Raw genomic sequence first — 20,953 nt, 5'->3', positions numbered from 1 at the left:
CGCTATCCCTGGCAGCTCTAATGACCAGGATCAGTAGTGTTGTGATAGAGGGTGCCCATACTAGCGCAGGAGCTGCCACACTCGCCCGGACCGTCCCCTTCTGGGGCCGGTTCCGCAGCCCGCGAGAGCCAACTCAGCGGGGCCGTGCCGCGGGTGCCTACTGCCGAGTGCCACAAACACTGCGCCGTCCCGCCATCACCTACAGGCTGTCTTGTGTGATGGTTGGGATGTCCAAACGCCACCATCTTGGCTCTTGCGACCTCAAACCCGCGAGCTGTATGGTGGTCCTGACGTCGACAGACGCCCGATGACCACGGTGAAGCTGAGCCGTAACGAGTCGACAAGTCTCGTCTGAGCCCGTGGCGGTCGCCGGCTGAGTCGCTTTGCACGGGCCGGTACCTCAGGCGTCACCTCCGCAGCCTCAGGTCTCACACTCCATCACCGCCGCCCGGACGCCGTCGGTGGCACGCTCGGCGGCGACTTTGTTGCAGCCCCACAGCGAGCGCGGCGTCGAGCCCATTCGGTCTGGTCGGTTCGCGGCACTCCCTGGGTGCCAGGGAGTGCCGCCGACACGCGAGCGGTGCTTCCTGGCAGCGCGCGCCAGCTGTGGGGCTGCAACAAACTCGAGACACGCTTTTTGGGACATTTTCGACGCTTTTGTCCCATATACTCGCACAACATGCCTTAGAGCGCGTTCTCGCCGCGCTCCCACCTCCCAGTCTCACCGTGACCGTGTGTCGGACAGCCCCTCAGCCGCAGCCCGGCGAGTCACGTGCCGCCGGCCCACGGACCTCCGAGGTGTGGAGAGCGCGCCGTCACCGTACACGGCGGGTGTGGCTCCAGCGGCCAACTTGGGCAGAGGGCTAGCAGCGCCGCCCTCAGAGGACACTGTGCGCCGCCGAGACGTCCATCTTGACTACGCTCGCGCCCCTCCCCACGCCGACGGCGCTGGCGGCGGCGCCGCCGGGCGCCGACATCGGAGGCAGCGAGAGCGGGTCGGAGGTCGCCTGCAGCACGTCCTTGAGCGCCTCCTTGAGCATCTCGCAGGTGAAGGTGTCGTCGGGCTTGAGCGAGAGCGACTGGTGGTACAGCTCGATGGCTCCGTCCGGGTCGCCTCGCAAGTGGTGCGTGAAGCCGAGCGCGGCGTACGTCGACGCGTTGCGCGGCGCGATGGCGAGCGCGAGCCGGTACCTGCGGCGGACGCGGACGCGGAGGAGGGGCGGTGGCAGGCCGCAGGTGGGGCGGGCCGGGGGCGGGGCGGGGCGGCGGCGGCGGCGGCGGCGGCTGCGGCGGGGGGGCGGGGCGGGGGCGGGGGCGGGGGTGGGGTCGGGGCGCACCATTCGATGGCCTCGTCGAAACGGCGCATCTTGCGGCAGGCGTGGCCGAGGTTAAAGATGGAGGGCTCCCGTGCGGCGTCGTCGTAGTCGCCCTCGTGCCTGCGAGATATGGGGAGATGTGGGGAGATGTGGGGAGATATGGGGAGGTGTGGGGAGGTGTGGGGAGAGATGGGGAGAGATGGGGAGAGATGGGGAGAGATGGGGAGATATGAGGAGTCGAGTCGCCCTCGTGCCTGCGAGAAGACGGTCTTGTGGCAGCGTATTCAGAGCACCGCGTGAACACAGCGGAGAAGGAGTACAGGGGAAGACAGCGGAGTACGTGTCCTCTCGTGCTGGTTGGGAGACATGAACACGTGCTCCGCGTCTAGGGCCCGAGGTATGGGGAGAGATGGGGAGAGATGGGGAGCTCTTCCGCGTCTAGGCAGCTCGTGCTCTGCGACGCGCGTGAAGTAGTCTGCAGCCTCGGCGTACTCGCCGCTCGCGTAGTGCAGCACGCCCAGCTCGTGGAGTACGGCGGGCTCGTGCGGCGCGATGGCGTGCGCCTGTTTGATGTAGTGCATCGCGAGCGGCAGGTGGTTGAGAGAGAGGGGGAGAGAGAGAGAGAGGGAGAGGGAGAGATAGAGAGGGAGAGAGGGAGAGAGAGGGAGAGAGGGGGGGGGGGAGAGGGGGGGGAGAGAGATGGCGTGCGCCTGTTTGATGTAGTGCATCGCGAGCGGCAGGTGGTTGGTGCGCAGGTACTCCATCCCGATGCCTACCACACCTCCCACGGGACTGAACCCACACTGGGTTCGGTACTATGAAGGTATGGTACTCCAGCCAAATGCCGAGCCACGGAGTGTGCGAGCCCGGAAAGAGGCGCGACGCGGTGCGGTAGGCGGCCATCGCCTAGTACCATACCTCCAGAGTACCGAACCCAGTGTGGGTTCGCTCCCGTGGGCGGTGCGGTAGGCGGCGATCGCCTGGTCCGACTCGTCCTGCGCCGCAAACGCGTGGCCGAAGCCGACCCAGGCCGGAGCGAAGCGGTGGTTGAGGGTGGTTGCCTTTGAAAAGTAGCGGCGTGCCGACTCAAAGTCGGAGACCATGTGGTAGAAGCAGCCTACGCTGGCAACACGCCGACATGAGGGGCGGGAAGACGGTACCGCGCAGCGTACTCCGGGCACCGCGTGAAGACTTCTCAATAACAGGGCCGTGAAGACGAGGGGTGCGAAGGCAGTGAATACAGCGGAATACAGGTGAATGCGGCGGAGAACGTGTCCTCTCGAGCGCTGGTTGGGAGGCGAGAGTCCGTCTTCCGCTTCTAGGGGTAGGCGAGCCGACGGCGAACCAGGGCACCGCCTACCGCACCACCCAACGGACTGAACCCACACTGGGTTCGGTACTCTGGAGGTATGGTACTAGCCAACCTGCTGCGGGTACTCCTCGACCAGCTCGTGCGCGAGGGAGAAGAGCTCCGAGTGCAGCTTGAGGCGCGCCTAGTACCGTACCTCCAGAGTACCGAACCCAATCGAGGGAGAAGAGCTCCGAGAGCAGCTTGAGGCGCGCCTAGTACCGTACCTCCAGAGTACCGAACCCAATCGAGGGAGAAGAGCTCCGAGAGCAGCTTGAGGCGCGCCTAGTACCGTACCTCCAGAGTACCGAACCCAATCGAGGGAGAAGAGCTCCGAGAGCAGCTTGAGGCGCGCCTAGTACCGTACCTCCAGAGTACCGAACCCAATCGAGGGAGAAGAGCTCCGAGAGCAGCTTGAGGCGCGCCTAGTACCGTACCTCCAGAGTACCGAACCCAATCGAGGGAGAAGAGCTCCGAGAGCAGCTTGAGGCGCGCCTAGTACCGTACCTCCAGAGTACCGAACCCAATCGAGGGAGAAGAGCTCCGAGAGCAGCTTGAGGCGCGCCTAGTACCGTACCTCCAGAGTACCGAACCCAATCGAGGGAGAAGAGCTCCGAGAGCAGCTTGAGGCGCGCCTAGTACCGTACCTCCAGAGTACCGAACCCAATCGAGGGATAAGAGCTCCGAGAGCAGCTCGAGGCACGCCATGGAGCAGATGTGGACCGGCAGCACGGACGGCTCGAACGGGTCCAAGCCGAGCACCTGTCTCCCCACATCTCCCCAGTTCTCCCCAGTTCTCCCCAGATCTCCGCAGATCTCGCAGGCCGGGGCGTCGCCCGACCCCACATCTCCCCACATCTCCCCACATCTCCCCACATCTCCCCACATCTCGCCTGGCTCGTCAGCGCGTAGCACTGCCGGTACCTCCCGTGCGCGTACTCGTACTCCGCCGCCGCGACAAGCAGGTCTGCGTTGCGCGCGAGCCGCAGCGTGCCGCCCTCAGCTGGAGCGCCGAGCGCAGCGAGCGCACGCTCCGCCTCCTCCGCCGCGCCGCCCGCCCGCCTGCCAACCTCGCCGCCGCCGCCGCCGCCGCCGCCCGCACCGCCTCCGCCCGCGCCGAGCTCGGCCTCCCCCTCCGCCGCCGCCGGCTCCTCCGCCGCGGCGCGCGAGCCGCCGAACGGCGCGGGCTCCTCCGCCGCGCCCGCCGCCGCGTGCAGCGCCGCGAGCTGCCGGCCCTTTTCGGGGTCGAGCTTGCAGCCGTAGTAGAGCCGGAGCCACTCGTGGCCCTGAGATGTGGGGAGGCGTGGGGAGAGATGGGGAGGGGTGGGGGGACGTGCGTGGGGTGGCCTCCGCGTGGGGTGGCCTAGGGTTAGGGTTAGGGTTAGGGTTAGGGTTTGGGTAGGGTTGGGGTTAGGGTTAGCGCCTCGGCTCCGAGCCTTTCCTGCAGCTCGTCGAGGAGCTCGCGCTGCTCGCCCGCCGTCAGCATGTGGTTCGAGAGCAGCCGCTGCAGCGCCTCGTAGTGCAGCGGCTCCTCGCGCAGCGCCAGCTTGAAGTGGCGCGCCGCGAGCGGCCAATTCTCGAGATGCTCGTAGACGGTGCCCTTGAGGAGGAGCATCGCCGAGCACAGGCTGCCCAGCGGCGGCCGCGCCTTGCCGCCGCCCGCCGCCGCCGCCTCCGCCGCCGCCTCCTGCGCCGCGTGCTCGAGCACCGTGTCGTCGAGGGTGGCGAGGCACTCGTCCCACTCTTGGCACTCGGCGAGGCACTTGGCGGTCAGGTAGGTGAAGCGCGGCGACGACGTCGCCAGCCGATGCTGCCGCAGCACGTGCAGCGCCCGCCGGTGCTGCCTCGTGAACATGAAGGCCTGCGTGAGCAGATACACGTCGTCCGGCGCGCCGCGGGACATCGTGACGAGCTTGTCGGCGAGAAACACGGCGTTCTCGTACATGTGCTTGCCGATCGAGTCCTCGACGATGTATCGGAGGTGGGCGAGGTCGGGCATCCTGACCGTCGTAGTTCAGCGTCGGGAGCTGGGAAGTAGCCCCTGCCTCTTGGGCCCCTCACCTGTCGGGAGTGTGTATGCCCCAGCCGCTGCGAAATAAAGAAATTACTTAGTACACAGCGGACGCAGAGTGAGAAGAACGAGAGGTGGCATGAAGGTGCTGCGAGAATTGGTGAGAAACTGCGATGAGAGATAGGAAGTGGTAGACGCCCGAGGGTGGGCGACGGCTAGCACCACACTCCTCTCCTTAAAATCCCTGTGTGGTGGCGGCGTGCCGTCCTCCCATCCCTCCCTTGTTGTCTGTTTTCTTTCTTTTTACGGCGGACGCACGATGCCCGATACCTGCCATCGTGCAGACGGCATGGCGCCCGCCACCGCGAACCAAGCTTAGTCAGCGGACGCAACCAACCTAATTGAGCGCCGCTGCGCACGCGAACACGCATATCGCGATGTCACGTCGCAGCGGAGAGCGGGGAGGTGGTGGCGACGGCCCATTATTTTAATAATAATAAAATCACCAGGACGGGTTCAACCTCGACCTGTCGTACATCACGCCGCGCGTCATCGCGATGGGGTTCCCCTCCGAGGGCACGGAGGGCGTGTACCGCAACCCGATGTCCGAGGCACCACGGCCACTACCGCGTCTACAACCTCTGCTCGGAGCGCTCCTACGACCCCTCAAAGTTCCGCGGCCGCGTCGAGGTCTTTCCGTTTGACGACCACGAACGCTAATTAACTAATCGATTAATTAATTAGTTGTTAATTAATAGGTCTTTCCGTTTGACGACCACAACCCGCCGCCGCTGCGCATGATGCACGACTTTTGCGCGAGCGTCGCCGCGTGGCACGACGAGCACCCCGACAACGTCGCCGTGGTCCACTGCAAGGCTGGCAAGGGGCGGACCGGCACCATGATCTCCGCGGCGCTTTCGCTCGACGCGCTCGCCTTCTACGGCTTCGCGAGGACAAACAACTGCGAGGGCGTCACCATCGCGTCGCAGCGGCTGTACGTGCACTACTACGCGCGCCTCTGCCGCGAGCCCGCCGCGTGCGAGCGGCTCCTGGACCGGCAGGCCGCCTGCCGGCTGGTGCGGGTGCGCCTCGTCACGCTGCCGCTCGGCGTCTCGGAGATGGCCCGAGATGGCCCGAGATGGCCCGAGATGGCCCGAGATTGGCTGAGGCTGCCCGAGGCTCCCCAAGGCTGCTCGAGGTCCCGTCGTCACCCCCACCTGCCCCACCCCGCCCCACCCCATCCCCGTCGCCTCCTGCAGCTGATTGGCACGCGGCCCGACGTCCCGGTGGTCGACGTCAACACAAAGTCGTGCCCGCTGCTGCTGTCTTCCGACGTGCGGGTGGAGGTGTCCCACCGCGTGAGCGGCCAGATGCACGACGACAAGCTCTTCTCCTTCTGGTTCAACGCCGCCATGCTGAGCAAGCAACTCCTCTCGCACCTCCCTCTGGCGGCGTGCGCTCGCCGCGCCACGTCCGCGACGCGTCCCGTGTCGCCCTTTCGTAGGCCGCGGCTCGTGCTGTCCAAGTGGCAGCTGGACGGGGGGGCGGGAAAAGACCCCCCCCCCAAGGGGGGCCCCCCCCCCCCCCCCCCCCCGCCGCCGCCGCCGCCGCCACCGCTCCGCCCCTCTGCGCGTGTCGATTTGGCCGCAAAGCGCGGCGCCTCTCGCCCTCGGACCAGGTACAACCCGCACTTTCGCGTCGAGTCGACTTTGCGCGCTTGCTGGATCGGGATGTTGCGATGTTCGCGCAACCAACGTGACCTCGGCGTGGGCGGGGCGGAGGCGCGCGACCGTGGGCGGACGCGAGGTGGGAGAGAGAGACGAGAAAGCAGTACGTTCCGGGGAGTGACTCTCCGGCGGGGAGTACCATATACTGTGTTATCGCGACCGGCGACCGGGACAATATATGTATCATGGGTTCATCGCATGCTTCACGCGTTATGTTTTGTTGTGCCTTATCGGGGGCGAAACAATACACCAGCTCAAGTGCGCGGGAGCCGACAGGGAATTGCGCGTAGCTTCCGCTCCCCCCCTGGCCTACGTCGCCATCCCCTTCGCCCACCTTCGTCCCGTTTGCGTAGACTAGGCGCCGGTGGCGGCGCAGCATGAAGGTGTTGTCCAGACCAAGGGTGATCGATGTGCCTTTGAGATCGAAGTCGACAGGAGGGCCGCCGTCACGCGCCACAAGGCCGAAAACGGTGGCGGCAGCGCCACAGCCAGCATTGTCTGCGACCAGCTCAAAGCCGATCTCCCACTTGCCCGAGGAGATGAGCTTGTCTAGCCGCACGAGGCGGTACGCGTCTACCTTGAAGGTGAGGACGCGCCCCTCTGCCGTCACTTTGTCGCCGCAATCGAGTCCCTCAAGCAGCCAGCCGCACGAGCCGCCTCGCGGCGCGCTCCTCGCCGTGCCAGCGCCAAAGCAGCTGTCCGCCAGCGCCTCGGCGAGCACCTTGTAGGCGGGCATGCTCTGCATCAGCTCGTGCGGCTGCACGCGCTCGGTGATGAACGCCCGCTCCATCGTTGCAAAGCGGATGTGCTCGAGTAGCTTGGCCACCTCGTCGGGCTCGCGCGCCTCCGCCGGTTGGGCCGACAGCCAGAGCATCAGGTTCTCAAAGACGAGCTCCTCCTTCAGAGCGATGTCGTCGCTTGAAAGAAGCACCTCCAGCTGCGCCCGCGGCAAGTTGAGGAACGCCGCGTCGCCCGCGATCTCTTGAAAGTGGTTGAGCGCGAACGCCTTGGCTGCCGCTGCGAGGTCGACGAGAGCCGCTCGCTCGGCAAACGCCCAGAGGTTGGAACAGTTCGTCGCGTCGAGCCGCTCGGCGAGAGCATTCGCTGCCGCCATCTCGAGGGCGGGCACCTGCAGCCGCCCCGCCGCCAGCAGCAGCGGCTGCAGCAAGTTGAGCGGCGCGTTGCAGGAGCCAGAATAGATCCACTCCAGGAGCAGCTCGAAGGCCGCGGCGGGCATCTCATCGAGAGTAAGGGCGTCCGAGCTGCTGTCCGCGAAGCGGGGGCCGTCGACGAGAGCGCGCACGTACGCCGACGCTGCCGCCAGGACGAGCTTGTGCGCAGAGAAGGAGCGTCCCTCGACAGTGAAGGTGACGTCGCAGAGCTGCCCGGCGCGCCACAGCGTGGCGAGCTGGCGAAAGGTGGGGTGGTGCTCGTCGGGGTCGGTCAGCGTCGCGGTCTCCACAGGAGCCTCGGCTCTCGCGCGCTTGCGAGCGGGCATGGGGCGTTTGTCCTTTCGGGCGACAAAAGAAAAACTTTCTACCGCAGCAACTTACCCCTAAGACGGACGTCCTGAGTTCGGCGGGGCAAACGTACCGGCTGCACCTTGGGGGCTCCGAGGGGACGCCGCGAGCCAGGCGGGGCCGACGAGGAGGACGATCCGCTCAGTCAGCCATCGTGGCTCTGTGGCCCACAGAGACCTCGCAGGCTTCCCTCGCCCCTGCGCCCTGACACAGTGTACCCACCATGCAGTGGCATGCGGAACCCTGAAGTTCGCGGCAAGCAAGATTACTTGACGACCGCTCCCAACGACGAGACGCGCGCGACGCACTGCGGCTATGATCCCGGACCTGGTCTTCGCCTACCTACTGTCGTCGCATGCGAGGTTCTTGTTTCTTATCACCCTACTGTGAACGAGGTTCTTGTTTCTTATCACCCTACTGTGAACGAGGTTCTTGGGTGCAAAGAGCGCGGCCACAAGTCACAGGGCCCGCTCGTCCATGCGACCGGCAAAGGCTGGGTCAAAGAGCACAAGGGACAGTACTACGACGCGCTCCATGTCAAGAACGGAATCGTCAAAATTTGTCTCGTCGAAAGCCGGGGCGGCATTGCGCCGCCGACCAAGAGAATCATCTTCAACTTCGCCAAAGAGGTCGGCAGCCCGAGCGCCGTCGAACGCACCGACTACGGCACAGCCTCCGGCAGCGCCCGGGGCTTCGCCCAGCACCACTCGCAACAGCTCTCGCGCGCCGCCGTCTGTGGCGACGCGCAAAACATCAACAACGCTGCTCGCAACAATGCGTGTCGCGCACTCATTCATGACCGGTCTCAATCTCCCACCCCCCTGCGCGCGGGCCTTCTAGGCCCGCGGGTAGTCTCACCCCATCCCCAGGGCCTCCAGGGCTCGCACCTCAACCTCTCACAGACCAGCAAAAAAGGTATTTTCTTCTCAATAACAAGGCTGTGAACTCGCACCTCAACCTCTCACAGGCCAGCGCACAGCGCCATAGGAGGTATTTTCTTCTCAATAACAAGGCTGTGAACTCGCACCTCAACCTCTCACAGGCCAGCGCACAGCGCCATAGGAGGTATTTTCTTCTCAATAACAAGGCTGTGAACGGACGTGCCCTCGTAGCAGCCCTTAGCGCACACGCTATCGCTCTTGGCGCCATGTCGAAGGTGCACGTAGCCACCTCCTCGCCTCGGCTGCGCCGCTTCCTCCACGAGCGCAAGCTGGACCGCCTGAGCAGCCTCCTAGCCGAGCGCGGGCTGCTGCAGGGCGAGTGGCTCGCCGAGCACGCCGCGATGCAGCTCTCCGAGAGCTCTCGCTGTGCTTCAGAGCCGCGCTGGGTCGCGTGGCGCTCTCCCTGCCGCAGCGACGACGCGGCCGACGGCGGCAGCAGCCCACGCATCGTCCTGCTCTGGGCCGAGGACGCGCGGGCAGCCCGCCGGGCGGTGCTCGCTCTCGACTTGCGGCGCGCCTGCCCAGTCCGGGTGCTGCTGCCTCGTGGCCACGTCGAGCAGCTGGCGCGGTGCGCGTACGAGGCCGAGTCGGGCGCAATCGAGCTCGAGCTCGACCGCGCCGACGCTGCGCCTCCCTGCCCGCAGCCCGGCGGAGCGCTCGGCGACGGCACGCCTCTGCCCGCTGCCGCGGGGTGGCCGGCGCGGGACTACGAGGCGTGGGCCGGCCTGCTCGAGCGGCGAGGCGAGGCGCTCGAGCAGCTCCGCGCGCGGCGCGCCGCCGCCGCCGCCGAGGACGAGCGCCTCGCGCGCGGCAAGCTCGAGGAGCTCTCGCGGCTGCTGCTCGGGCTCGACCCTGCGGCGACGGTGGAGGCGGAGCTCGAGGGCGGGCGCGGCGAGGGCGGCGCGGTGCGGTACGCGCTCGTGGTGCAGGCCTGCGTCGACGACGGGCACAATGTCAGCTGGGGCGGGGCGGTCGACAGGTACACCGGAGTGCCGGACCTCTTGCGCGCCATCCGGGCGTCTTGCGCGTGCTGTTGAGTCGAGCGGGTTTGATAATTGATTGCGAGTGCGTCTCTCGAACCCCGCGCTTCTTTCCTCGTTTCTTTTTCCCCATCAGCTGACACAGCACGCACCTCGCTATGTCTATCCAGACCGCCACTCGCGGCGGCCTCTCGCGCGGATGCCATCCCCGGGATAGGGGGGTGGAGAAGCGGGATATCCAGCACCGGATCGGGATCGGAGATATGCGGCATGCCCCGAGTGTCACTCGCTGCTTACTTTTCAGACTCGCTCTGCGGGTCACGCCAGCACCTTTCCACCCGCTCCACCTTGAATCCCACGCTCTTGTAGAGAGGAAGCGCGTTCGGATGATCGAGCGTGTTTGTGTTCACGTGCAGCGCTTGCAGCCTCGGCTCCTCCCACGCGGCTTGCACGGCATGCCGGAGGAGCGGGCCGCCCAGCTGCCGCCCAAGGGCATCGGGCGTCAATCCAAAATAGAGAAGCTCGGCACTCGCCTGCTCGCATCGCAGCATATAAAAGCCACGCGGGGCGCCATCGAGCAGGAGCGTAGTCAGGATCGTGCCCGGAGCAGTGACAAAAGACTCGAGCTCCGCGTCCGAGCGGCGCAACCAGTCCGTCCATTCGTGAGCCCGACCCACCTCTCGATAGAGCGCACGGAAGTACCAGGGCGGGATGCTCGGTGCATTGGAGCACAGAAGTGTGGCACCGCTGGGCATCGCCGGAGCGCGCATTGCTGGCGGATTGTGCATTACGAGGTGGCTGACCGTGTACTCGAGCGCCCTGCTCGAAGTGCAGATGGTGCGACGATGCATATAAGAACACGCCGGCGGGCGATTCTGGTGACCACCCGTCGCTCGCCGTATCTAGTACTCGAGAGTCGGGCGCCAAGCCGCCAGAGGGGCAACGAAAGAAATCTTTGCCGACTAGGGTCTGAGGGGCTGCCAAACCTCGCGAAGGATCCGCCCTGCCGGGGCGGAACCCGACCTACCTATGTGTGAAAAATCACCCGAATACCACGCTCGGATCGCTCCTCATCGCAAACCCTCTCAGCAGTTCACCTTCGGTATGTTCGTCAGAGCTACATACACTGAAAAAAGGTTGAGCCCCTTTCCTAAAAACCGCCAATGGCAGTTATCGGTTGTGCGGCCGTCGCCGCGGCTCGCCTCTGCCGCGGCGGCTGCTGCGCGCACGCGGCGGCGCCGCTCTCTCGCGAGACGGCTGGCGACGCGGCTCGCGGCCGACGTACGCTGCGCTCGTCCGACCGACCGCGGCGTGGCGTGCGCGGCGCTGCGCGCCGCTCTGCGAGCGCTTCTGCGCTGCTGTCACACTGCACTGTCTCTCTCTGGTGCTGCTGCTGGTGGTGATGTTGCTGCTGCTGGTGCATATGCTGCTGCTGGCGCGGCGCGGCTCTGCGACTCGGCTCGAGACGCGCGTCGGGAGCATCTGACACGGCGGCGTCGGGCAGGTTGCGCCTCTCTCTGGTGCTGCTGGTGCTGGTGGTGCTGGTGCTGCTGGTGCTGATGCTGCTGCTGGTGCGGCGCGGCTCTCCGACTCGACTCGAGGCGCGCGTCGCGGCGATCTGACGCGGCGGGCGGCGTCGCGGGCGGCAGCGATCGCGGCTCGACGGTGGAGGCTGCTGCTGGCTGCTGCAGCTGCTGCTGCTGCTGCTGCTGCTGCTGCTGCTCCGCTGCTGCTGATTGTGGCTACGATTTCTCCGATCACCCCGCCCGCCCGCTCCGCCCCGCCCGCCCGCCTCTCCCCGCTTGCCCGCCCGCCCGCCCGCCCGCCCGCCCGCCCGCCCGCCCCGCCCGCCCGCCCGACCACCCATTCCCATCACCATCTCACATACCTTCATATAGGCGCTCGAGACCTCCTCTCGCTGCCTACTCGCTGCCTCGAGGGAGGAGGGGAAGAGGTCAGGCAGCATTCAATTGCGCTTGGCGCGAGGCCCCTCCCCGAAAGGCAAGTCTTAGTCACATGAAATCCGAGACCCCTCCCCACCGCCCCGACCCCCCCACCCCCTTGCTCCCCTCCCCCCCTCGGGAGGGCCGAACTGAGGCGCCCGAGGGGACCCCGCAATTCCCTTCCCCCCTCGGAGGGGGCCGGACGAGGCGTACCCCGAGGGCCCCACTCTTTCCTTCGCATAGCGGCCACTCTTCGGATCGCTGGTCGAGCGACCCGGGGGATGCCCCGCGCGCCTGACCCAGGCGCGAAAACGAATCTGCGAGGCGTGGCCGCTTAAAGCGGCCCGATTGGGAGGAACGGGGCGAGCCCCCTCCAACCCACCCGCGCTAGGTCCTGGGTGACGTAGGGGAAACCCGGCGAGCCTCGGGAACTAGCCGGGGCAGTCGGAGAAGTGGCAACTCCGTGCACTGACGGTCGGCCGTCAGAAAACACGCCTCCGTGGCTCGGGTTACACCAATCCTCGCTACCCAACGCGGCCAAAGGATATCCACCTCGAGAACTGAAAAAAAAAATCGTCACCTCACACCCATCGGCCCCGCTCGCCCGCTCGACCCCTTCGTCCGCCGGCCAAGCTGAGCTGATATGTCTCCCGTATCGCGTCCAGTGCGCCGCCTGCGCACGATAGAGATCGACGAGCTTCCGGCTGGCACCAGCAGCTCTCTCTCTCCAGCGGCGCGTTCGGCGGCCGTGGTTGGGGGCAGCACGGACCTCATCGGTCACACGCTTCGTGGCTCAAGCCGGGTCCGTGGCGCTATCGCAATCATCTGCGTGCTCTCGATCCTCCTCGTCGGCCCGTCCCTCCCTCTCGCGCTTCTTCACGCCCTTTGGTCCGGGAGGCTGCACCTCGCCGCGGCGCTGGCCGCCGTAATTCTTGCCTCCGCCCTGCTGCCTGTGCGCGAGAGCGCGCTGGCGGCTCGGCTCTACCTCCAAGCGGCCGGCTTCCTGCGCCACGGCGTTTCCTTTTGGGTCGAGCGGCGCGTGTGGCCTTGTAACGCTGGACTCACCTCGGAATCTTCTCGGAACCGTCTCTCAACCTTCCTCCAGGCGCGTGATGGACGTGATGCAAGCCGACGACGGCAGCATGTGGTGTTACGAGCCTCGCGCTGGCCGCCGACCCCTCTCTCTCTGTGCGGAGGCCATCACACCTCCTCCTTCCGCAGGTGCATGCACCCCCATGGCACGTCCGTCGGCTTCGGCTTCACGCTCAACGGCGCCGTCCGATTCAAGGCGATTCTTCGACGGCACGGCGGCGCGGAACGGTTGGCAGTGAGGCGGCGCACACGTCCGGCCCTGCGGTGTAGGCCAAGCGGCCGGACCTGTACCTGCCGGCCGAGGTGACCTCGCTCCTCTCCGACGAGCGCCTCGCGCGCATCTCTGGCGTCCAGGCGCCGCTCCTCTTCCCTGCCGCCCCTCGTGCCTGGAAGAGTCCCCGGGCCCTCTCGGAGCCCTCTCGGAACCCTCTCGGAACCCTCCTCCAGGCGCCGCTCCTCTTTCGGTTGCCGCTCGTGCGGCCGATGATGCTCCTCTTCGGCTGCTGCACGCCCGCCACCAAGGAGGCGCATCGAGCCCTGCCACCGCCGCCCGCCCTCGCCCCCGCGCCGCCGCCGCGCCGCCGCCGCACCGCCGCCCACCGCTCCCGAGGCCTCTCACGCGACGCGCCGCAGCGGGTGACCTCGTCGGTGCCTCCCCTGCGGACGGCGCGCAGGGCATGTTTGGCTTGTTCCGGCAGCGCTCCGACTTTGGCATCCTGCCGGGCGGGATGGAGGAGGTCGCCCTGTTCGAGTTTGGTCGCGAGCGCGTCTACCTCAAGAGGAGGAAGGGCTTCATCAAGTACGCGCTGCAGCACGGCGACGAGCGGACTAGAAGCGAAATCTGCCAAACTAGCGGGGTCGGGACACAGGTGCCGCTTCGCCTTGCCGGCGAGCGAGCGCCACGGCCCACTTCCACGCCCCATGCCACCGCTTCGGCGCTCCATGTCGCGCGCCCCCACACGGCAGCGCCAGGACTTAGCGGCGAGTAGTAGGCTACCTCCTCCTTCTCGCGTACACCTTTGGCGAGTGCGACCTCTACCGCTCCGTCGGCGCCGGGAAAAGGCTGCGCATGTGGCTGCTGCGCAGGTTCGGCCGTCGCCATGCGGCTCTTCACACCCCGGCGCCATCTTTACAGCCATGAGTGCGCGCGCAGGTGCGGCTTCGTGGTGCCCCTCTTCTACGGAGCGTGGTGGTGCCCGCTCCTCCCGCGTGCCGACGTCGCCGTCCACACCGTCGTCGGCGCGCCGCTGCAACTGCCGCGCATCGCCGAGCCGACCGCCGAGCAGGTGACGGCGTACCACGCGCTGTACGTCGAGGCACTGACGCGGCTCTTCGATGACCACAAGGCGCGCTTCGGGTACGCGGACCGGCGGCTGGAAGTAATATGAGCGACGGGTTTCTTCGTTGTAAAATTCTTCGTCTTTTGAGCCGACCTGCCGTACGGCTACTCTACGTGGGGTGTGGGGGGGAGCAGGAGGTGAGTTGACCAGGGGGTGGTGCGCCGGGCCCTCCTGCTCGGCTCCAGCGAGTAGACAAGTCTTGTCATCAACAGAGTAGATGGATCTGACCTCGGGGCCGATGTGACCAAGCGCTGGTAGCGTGGTTTGACCTCACACCCATGGTCTCACAGTGTGCCGGCAGTCGCCGAGCAGTGTCGCTCACAGTCACACAAGCCGCAGCACAAGTGACTGAGGGCCAGTGAGGGCGAGCCCATCGCTGTCACAGCTGTGGCAGCCGCACAGTAGGCTGTGTCAACTGTGCAGAGTGTGTGAGCAGCAGAGGAGCTGCTCTCCAGGCTTCTGTCGCAAAGAGCTGCATGCCACCGAAGGCGCTGTCGAGGTTCGCCGAGCGCGGCGAAATCGGGGGACACCGTCACCGACGAGCGCGTTGGAGTATTCACTCCGGACAAAGACGGCTACACGCACATGAGCCGCGGTCGTGTAGCCGTCTTAACGGCGAGGCGCGGGACCGTCTGTGGCGAGGTGGGTCGCGTCCCCCGATTTCCGTCAACCCAGCATCCACACCCTTTATTCTTTCCTTTTCTCGTGCGTTCCCTCTGAAGGCATCGGCGGATCCTCTCATTCCACATGGTTCGAACGACCGGTACGTGTGTACGTACATCACAGGGCATGAGAGAGCCCACATCCGGATAATTCGCACGATGTGCTCTATGGGTGACAAGAGGCGCGAGCTCCGGAGGCTAGAGTCCCGTGACGACTGTCACTTCAGGGTACTCTGAGCCGCTCGCGCCCCTTCCGGCTATGCCGGTAGGAGCCGGGGTAGCACTCGTATAGCAAGGCCCGTGGGGCACTCGCCACGAGGCCACTCCCATCTGGCTCGACACGAGTCCCACACACGTGTGCTATTCCTCATGCACACCGTGCGCGGGGACGCTGAGGGTGCCGTGATGGAGGGATGGGAGGCTCCTACCGGCACTTCCCCCACTCGCCCTTCCTTGCAATTACTAGAGCGCGATCTCGCCCAGCACATGGCGCGACGGGCCGTACGCCGAACAGGTGCCAGAGGCGACCTGTGAACAGAGAGGTGTGAAGAGGGCGTCGGCCGTCGCCGACCTCTCTAGATTAGCGCGTCGAGGACGCTGGCGTGGCTGCGCCACGCTCTCGATCATCCTCGCACATTGCCCTAGCGCTTGGCGTGATGGGCTAGTGCGCCGAACAGGTGCCAGAGGCGACCTGTGAACAGAGAGGTGTGAAGAGGCGCGGCGTCGGCCGTCGCCGACCTCTCTAGATTAGCGTCGAGGACGCTGGCGTGGCTGCGCCACGCTCTCGATCATCATCGCGCATTGCCCTAGCGCTTGGCGTGACGGGCTAGTGCGCCGAACAGGTGCCAGAGGCGACCTGTGAACAGAGAGGTGTGAAGAGGCGCGGCATCGGCCGTCGCCGACCTCTCTGGATTAGCGCGTCGAGGACGCTGGCGTGGCTGCGCCACGCTCTCGATCATCATCGCGCCCTGCCCTAGCGCTTGGCGTGACGGGCTAGTGCGCCGAACAGGTGCCAGAGGCGACCTGTGAAAAGAGAGGTGTGAAGAGGCGCGGCGTCGGCCGTCGCCGACCTCTCTAGATTAGCGCGTCGACGCTGGCGTGGCTGCGCCACGCTCTCGATCATCATCGCGCATTGCCCTAGCGCTTGGCGTGACGGGCTAGTGCGCCGAACAGGTGCCAGAGGCGACCTGTGAACAGAGAGGTGTGAAGAGGCGCGGCGTCGGCCGTCGCCGACCTCTCTAGATTAGCGCGTCGAGGACGCTGGCGTGGCTGTGCCACGCTCTCGATCACACTCGCGCTTTGCCCTAGCGCTTGGCGTGACGGGCTAGTGCGCCGAACAGGTGCCAGAGGCGACCTGTGAACAGAGAGGTGTGAAGAGGCGCGGCGTCGGCCGTCGCCAACCTCTCTAGATTAGCGTCGGAGGCGCTGGCGCGGCTGTGCCACGCTCTCGCTCATACTCGCGCATTGCCCTAGCGCTTGGCGTGACGGGCTAGTGCGCCGACAGGTGCCAGAGGCGACCTGTGAACAGAGAGGTGTGAAGAGGCGCGGCGTCGGCCGTCGCCGACCTCTCTAGATTAGCGCGTCGAGGACGCTGGCGTGGCTGCGCCACGCTCTCGATCATCATCGCACTTGCCCCAGCGCTTGGCGTGACGGGCTAGCGCGCCGAACAGATGCCAGAGGCGACCTGTGAACAGAGAGGTGTGAAGAGGCGCGGCGTCGGCCGTCGCCGATCTCTCTAGATTAGCGTCGAGGACGCTGGCGTGGCTGCGCCACGCTCTCGATCATCATCGTACATTGCCCTAGCGCTTGGCGTGACGGGCTAGTGCGCCGAACAGGTGCCAGAGGCGACCTGTGAACAGAGAGGTGTGAAGAGGCGCGGCACCGGCCGGCGCCGACCTCTCTAGATTAGCGTCGGAGACGTTGGCGTGGCTGCGCCACGCTCTCGATCATCATCGCACATTGCCCTAGCGCTTGGCGTGACGGGCTAGTGCGCCGAACAGGTGCCAGAGGCGACCTGTGAACAGAGAGGTGTGAAGAGGCGCGGCGTCGGCCGTCGCCGACCTCTCTGGATTAGCGCGTCGAGGACGCTGGCGTGGCTGCGCCACGCTCTCGATCCTCATCGCACATTGCCCTAGCGCTTGGCGCGACGGGCTAGTGCGCTGAACAGGCGCCAGAGGCGACCTGTGAACAGCGAGGTGTGAAGAGGCGCGGCGTCGGCCGTCGCCGACCTCTCTAGATTAGCGCGTCGAGGACGCTGGCGTGGCTGCGCCACGCTCTCGGTCATACTCGCACATTGCCCTAGCGCTTGGCGTGACGGGCTAGTGCGCCGAACAGGTGCCAGAGGCGACCTGTGAACAGAGAGGTGTGAAGAGGCGCGGCGTCGGCCGTCGCCGACCTCCCTAGATTAGCGTCGAGGACGTTGGCGTGGCTGCGCCACGCTCTCGATCATCATCGCGCATTGCCCTAGCGCTTGGCGTGACGGGCTAGTGCGCCGAACAGGTGCCAGAGGCGACCTGTGAACAGAGAGGTGTGAAGAGGCGCGGCGTCGGCCGTAGCCGACCTCTCTAGATTAGCGTCGAGGACGCTGGTGTGGCTGCGCCACGCTCTCGATCATCATCGCGCATTGCCCTAGCGCTTGGCGTGACGGGCTATTGCGCCGAACAGGTGCCAGAGGCGACCTGTGAACAGAGAGGTGTGAAGAGGCGCGGCGTCGGCCGTCGCCGACCTCTCTAGATTAGCGTCGAGGACGTTGGCGTGGCTGCGCCACGCTCTCGATCATCATCGCGCCTTGCCCTAGCGCTTGGCGTGACGGGCTAGTGCGCTGAACAGGCGCCAGAGGCGACCTGTGAACAGAGAGGTGTGAAGAGGCGCGGCGTCGGCCGTCGCCGACCTCTCTAGATTAGCGTCGAGGACGCTGGCGTGGCTGCGCCACGCTCTCGATCATCATCACGCATTGCCCTAGCGCTTGGCGTGACGGGCTAGTGCGCTGAACAGGTGCCAGAGGCGACCTGTGAACAGAGAGGTGTGAAGAGGCGCGGCGTCGGCCGGCGCCGACCTCTCTAGATTAGCGTCGGAGACGTTGGCATGGCTGCGCCACGCTCTCGATCATACTCGCGCATTGCCCTAGCGCTTGGCGTGACGGGCTAGCGCGCCGAACAGAGGTGCCAGAGGCGACCTGTGAACAGAGAGGTGTGAAGAGGCGCGGCGTCGGCCGTCGCCGACCTCTCTAGATTAGCGCGTCGAGGACGCTGGCGTGGCTGCGCCACGCTCTCGACCATCATCGCGGCGTGACCTTTCTAGATTAGCGTCGGAGACGCTGCCGTGGTCCTGCCACGCTCTCGACCATCATCGGGCATCGCCCTAGCGATTATAGCGTGACGGGCTAGTGCGCCGTACAGGCGCCAGAGGCGACCTGTGAAGGACGGAGTGCAAACAAGGCGCGGCGTCCTGCACGCCACGACCCCCACCTCGGTCGCAGGGGAGGGCGGGTGGCGACAGAAGCTGTGGCAGGCGCAGCGGCGAGCAGAGAGGCTCTGCCGCGCGCGGCACTTTCCATGTTCCAAGTTTGGTAAAGTTGTCGTGCTGGCTTCCGCTGGGGCGGAAGTTCGAAGTTCACGCACTACCTGTAAAGAACCCGGGCCGCGCTAAAGCGCTATCCGGCATTCTTTCCTTTTCTCGTGCGTTCCCTCTGAAGGCATCGGCGGATCCTCTCATTCCACATGGTTCGAACGACCGGTACGTGTGTACGTACATCACAGGGCATGAGAGAGCCCACATCCGGATAATTCGCACGATGTGCTCTATGGGTGACAAGAGGCGCGAGCTCCGGAGGCTAGAGTCCCGTGACGACTGTCACTTCAGGGTACTCTGAGCCGCTCGCGCCCCTTCCATTGAGTGAGAGGCTTGTCGCCCATTGAGTAGAGAGAGGGGCTCTCACGCAAGTCGCAAGTTAAGACCGAGAGCCAGATATATCGTGAATGCGCAGAGCACATAATTCGATGGACTAAATCGTGTTCGCGCGCAGCCCTCGACGGGTCTGCCACACTCTGGCATGTAGTGTATGCGCAGAGCACATAAACGTATTCGTGCAGCCCCCGAGACGGGTCTGCTAGACTCTGGCATCTCACGTAATGAGCGCAGAGCAAACGGTGATGATTCGATATATAGACTCGTGTTCGTGCAGCCCTAGACGGGTCTGCCACGACTCTGGCATGTCGTGTATGCGCAGAGCACATAACGTATTCGTGCAGCCCCCCGACGGGTTTGCTACCTCTCTGGCATGTCACGTACGTGCAGAGGGTGCTTCGATATATATAATCGTGTTGGTGCAGCCCTCGACGGGTCTGCCACGACTCTGGCATGTCGCGTATGCGTGCAGCCCTCGACGGGTCTGCCACGTCTCTGGCATGTCGCGTGTGCGAACGAGAATATTCCAAAGTCAGATTGTATTCGTTCAGCCCTCGACGGGTCTCCAACGCCTCTCGCATGTCATATGCGCAGAGCTATTCGTCTCTGGCATGTCGTACGCGCAGAGCTATTCGTTCCAATGCTCACTCGTGCGCGGCACGGTGGCTCTCGTGCAGCCCTCGACGGGTCTCCCACGTCTCTGGCATGTCGCATGCGCAGAGCTATTCTTTCAAGAGCGCACTCGTGGCAAGGCACGGTGGCCAGCGGTCCTCGGGTCCGCGTCCCAGGGCACAGAGCGAGCTGTCCCTCACAAGCTCACTCGTGGCAAGGCACGGTGGCTAGCGGTCCTCGGGTCCGCCTCCCATCGCCATTGCGTAATCGCCAGTATGAGGGTTGCTCTCCTCGCAGAAACACCACGCACGGTGGCCGCATTCCTTTGCACACTCGCAGCCCCTCAGGTCGGGGGCGCATTGCAGCACATTCATATCACTCTTGCATCATAACAGGTCGCACAGAGGCCCTCCACAGGGCAGAGCACAGGCCATGGAGCTGGGCGCTGTCCTTTACGCATTGATTGCAATGCCGCCAAAGATCCGTTGTGTGGCGTGGCTCCGAGTGCCAGTGCGCGAGGCGAGGGCAGAGACCATGAGCGATGAGAGCTTTCCTCCTCACTGAACTGGCTGGTTCCCTCACGTGAAGCAGCAGCAAAGTTGCGGTAATCGCGTAGCGCATCAGGGCGGCAAGGGCCCAGCCTGACATGGGCGCTGCGCAAGGCGCAGCGCGCTCGACACTCGGGCGGCGCAGGGCCGCCGGGTGTGAGTCATCGACAGAAGCTGTGGCAGGCGCAGCGGCGAGCAGAGAGGCTCTGCCGCGCGCGGCACTTTCCATGTTCCAAAAAGTTGTCGTGCTGGCTTCCGCTGGGGCGGAAGTTCGAAGTTCACGCACTACCTGTAAAGAACCCGGGCCGCGCTAAAGCGCTATCCGGCAGGATTCCTACGAAAGGCAAGGAGCCGCCGTCGACGTCTCCCTGTTCTTTCTTTCCCCCTAAAAACCAACCATCAACCAATCGAACAAACGAGCAGTTCCCTCCCGGGTACGACTGTCTGCAAGACGACTGCATCTAGATACCCGGGTACCTTTTAGGTACACTGTACCAACAATCCGACCCGTGTACATGTACTCTTATAACGGAGAGAGAGAGATTTTTAGAATCTTACAACGAAACTCCCTCGCACGACACTGGGCACGGGACTGGCGCGCACTGGCACGAACACAGATTTTTAGAAGCCAACAAGAATTCTATAACGGCCAGCGCGAAGAAAAGGCAACGGGCGCCCGCCCCCCCGGCCGGGGCCTGCAGCCTCGTTTCAGTCGCGTGTAGTCCGCTCGCCAGCCCAACGTGCCGAACAGGGGCGCGTTCTGCTGCTTGCTCGGAATCTCGACGACGGCTAGCCACATGTCCGAGCCGAGGTCGCATGGCCGGGCACACCAAACGGACATGACGCTCTGAAACATTTTCGGCGTGTTGACAAACACGTCGCCGACTCGTCCTTCGATCCCTCGGGAAACGCGTAGATTTGCAGGCCGTTTGACGCGTTGATGGCCCACGCCTCTCGGATGTCAGAGCACACAGCGAGTTGTCCGTGTGCTCGTCCTCCGCCGACAC

The 20,953-nt window shown here is 65.3% G+C and overlaps 9 protein-coding genes across 9 annotated transcripts in view; 4 read left to right on the top strand and 5 right to left on the bottom strand.

The window, feature by feature from the left end:
- Positions 1 to 684: 684 nt before the first annotated feature.
- On the bottom strand, positions 685 to 1,897 carry EMIHUDRAFT_214582 (hypothetical protein; the record flags this gene model as incomplete). Its single annotated transcript, XM_005763668.1, has 5 exons — positions 685 to 712; positions 792 to 877; positions 1,017 to 1,191; positions 1,338 to 1,429; positions 1,778 to 1,897. The coding sequence occupies 5 exons, from the start codon at positions 1,895 to 1,897 to the stop codon at positions 685 to 687; spliced, it is 501 nt and encodes a 166-aa protein (XP_005763725.1).
- A 191-nt stretch (positions 1,898 to 2,088) lies between these two features.
- Positions 2,089 to 3,372, bottom strand: EMIHUDRAFT_214581 (hypothetical protein; the record flags this gene model as incomplete). Its single annotated transcript, XM_005763667.1, has 6 exons — positions 2,089 to 2,119; positions 2,235 to 2,433; positions 2,892 to 2,949; positions 3,027 to 3,089; positions 3,167 to 3,229; positions 3,307 to 3,372. 6 exons carry the CDS (start codon positions 3,370 to 3,372, stop codon positions 2,089 to 2,091), a joined length of 480 nt encoding a protein of 159 aa, XP_005763724.1.
- A 193-nt stretch (positions 3,373 to 3,565) lies between these two features.
- EMIHUDRAFT_214580 (hypothetical protein) lies at positions 3,566 to 4,663 on the bottom strand (the record flags this gene model as incomplete). The annotated part of the gene is made up of 3 exons (XM_005763666.1): positions 3,566 to 3,578; positions 3,844 to 3,950; positions 4,373 to 4,663. The coding sequence occupies 3 exons, from the start codon at positions 4,661 to 4,663 to the stop codon at positions 3,566 to 3,568; spliced, it is 411 nt and encodes a 136-aa protein (XP_005763723.1).
- Positions 4,664 to 5,472: 809 nt separating this feature from the next.
- On the top strand, positions 5,473 to 6,434 carry EMIHUDRAFT_214579 (hypothetical protein; the record flags this gene model as incomplete). Its single annotated transcript, XM_005763665.1, has 3 exons — positions 5,473 to 5,757; positions 5,935 to 6,175; positions 6,379 to 6,434. The coding sequence occupies 3 exons, from the start codon at positions 5,473 to 5,475 to the stop codon at positions 6,432 to 6,434; spliced, it is 582 nt and encodes a 193-aa protein (XP_005763722.1).
- Positions 6,435 to 6,612: 178 nt separating this feature from the next.
- EMIHUDRAFT_214578 (hypothetical protein) lies at positions 6,613 to 7,900 on the bottom strand (the record flags this gene model as incomplete). Its single annotated transcript, XM_005763664.1, has 2 exons — positions 6,613 to 6,711; positions 6,737 to 7,900. 2 exons carry the CDS (start codon positions 7,898 to 7,900, stop codon positions 6,613 to 6,615), a joined length of 1,263 nt encoding a protein of 420 aa, XP_005763721.1.
- A 1,169-nt stretch (positions 7,901 to 9,069) lies between these two features.
- Positions 9,070 to 9,900, top strand: EMIHUDRAFT_214576 (hypothetical protein; the record flags this gene model as incomplete). The annotated part of the gene is made up of 2 exons (XM_005763663.1): positions 9,070 to 9,414; positions 9,679 to 9,900. The coding sequence occupies 2 exons, from the start codon at positions 9,070 to 9,072 to the stop codon at positions 9,898 to 9,900; spliced, it is 567 nt and encodes a 188-aa protein (XP_005763720.1).
- Positions 9,901 to 10,136: 236 nt separating this feature from the next.
- On the bottom strand, positions 10,137 to 10,694 carry EMIHUDRAFT_214575 (acetyltransferase; the record flags this gene model as incomplete). Its single annotated transcript, XM_005763662.1, has 1 exon — positions 10,137 to 10,694. One exon carries the CDS (start codon positions 10,692 to 10,694, stop codon positions 10,137 to 10,139), a length of 558 nt encoding a protein of 185 aa, XP_005763719.1.
- Positions 10,695 to 12,429: 1,735 nt separating this feature from the next.
- Positions 12,430 to 14,269, top strand: EMIHUDRAFT_452421 (hypothetical protein; the record flags this gene model as incomplete). The annotated part of the gene is made up of 8 exons (XM_005763661.1): positions 12,430 to 12,827; positions 12,892 to 12,933; positions 13,008 to 13,113; positions 13,149 to 13,181; positions 13,326 to 13,352; positions 13,553 to 13,694; positions 13,871 to 13,964; positions 14,032 to 14,269. 8 exons carry the CDS (start codon positions 12,430 to 12,432, stop codon positions 14,264 to 14,266), a joined length of 1,077 nt encoding a protein of 358 aa, XP_005763718.1.
- A 5,904-nt stretch (positions 14,270 to 20,173) lies between these two features.
- The window catches only part of EMIHUDRAFT_214571 (hypothetical protein), a gene marked incomplete at both ends in the record, with an annotated part of 2,522 nt that continues 1,742 nt past the window's right edge, over positions 20,174 to 20,953 (top strand). Inside the window, one exon of the mRNA XM_005763660.1 lies at positions 20,174 to 20,215. Coding sequence (XP_005763717.1) covers positions 20,174 to 20,215 — 42 coding nt within the window. The remainder of the gene's footprint in view (positions 20,216 to 20,953) is intronic.

This window comes from Emiliania huxleyi, assembly GCF_000372725.1.
Source record: "Emiliania huxleyi CCMP1516 unplaced genomic scaffold EMIHUscaffold_62, whole genome shotgun sequence".
In the NCBI taxonomy this organism is placed as follows: Eukaryota; Haptophyta; order Isochrysidales; family Noelaerhabdaceae; genus Emiliania; species Emiliania huxleyi.
This window is presented reverse-complemented; position numbering and strand designations above follow the sequence as displayed.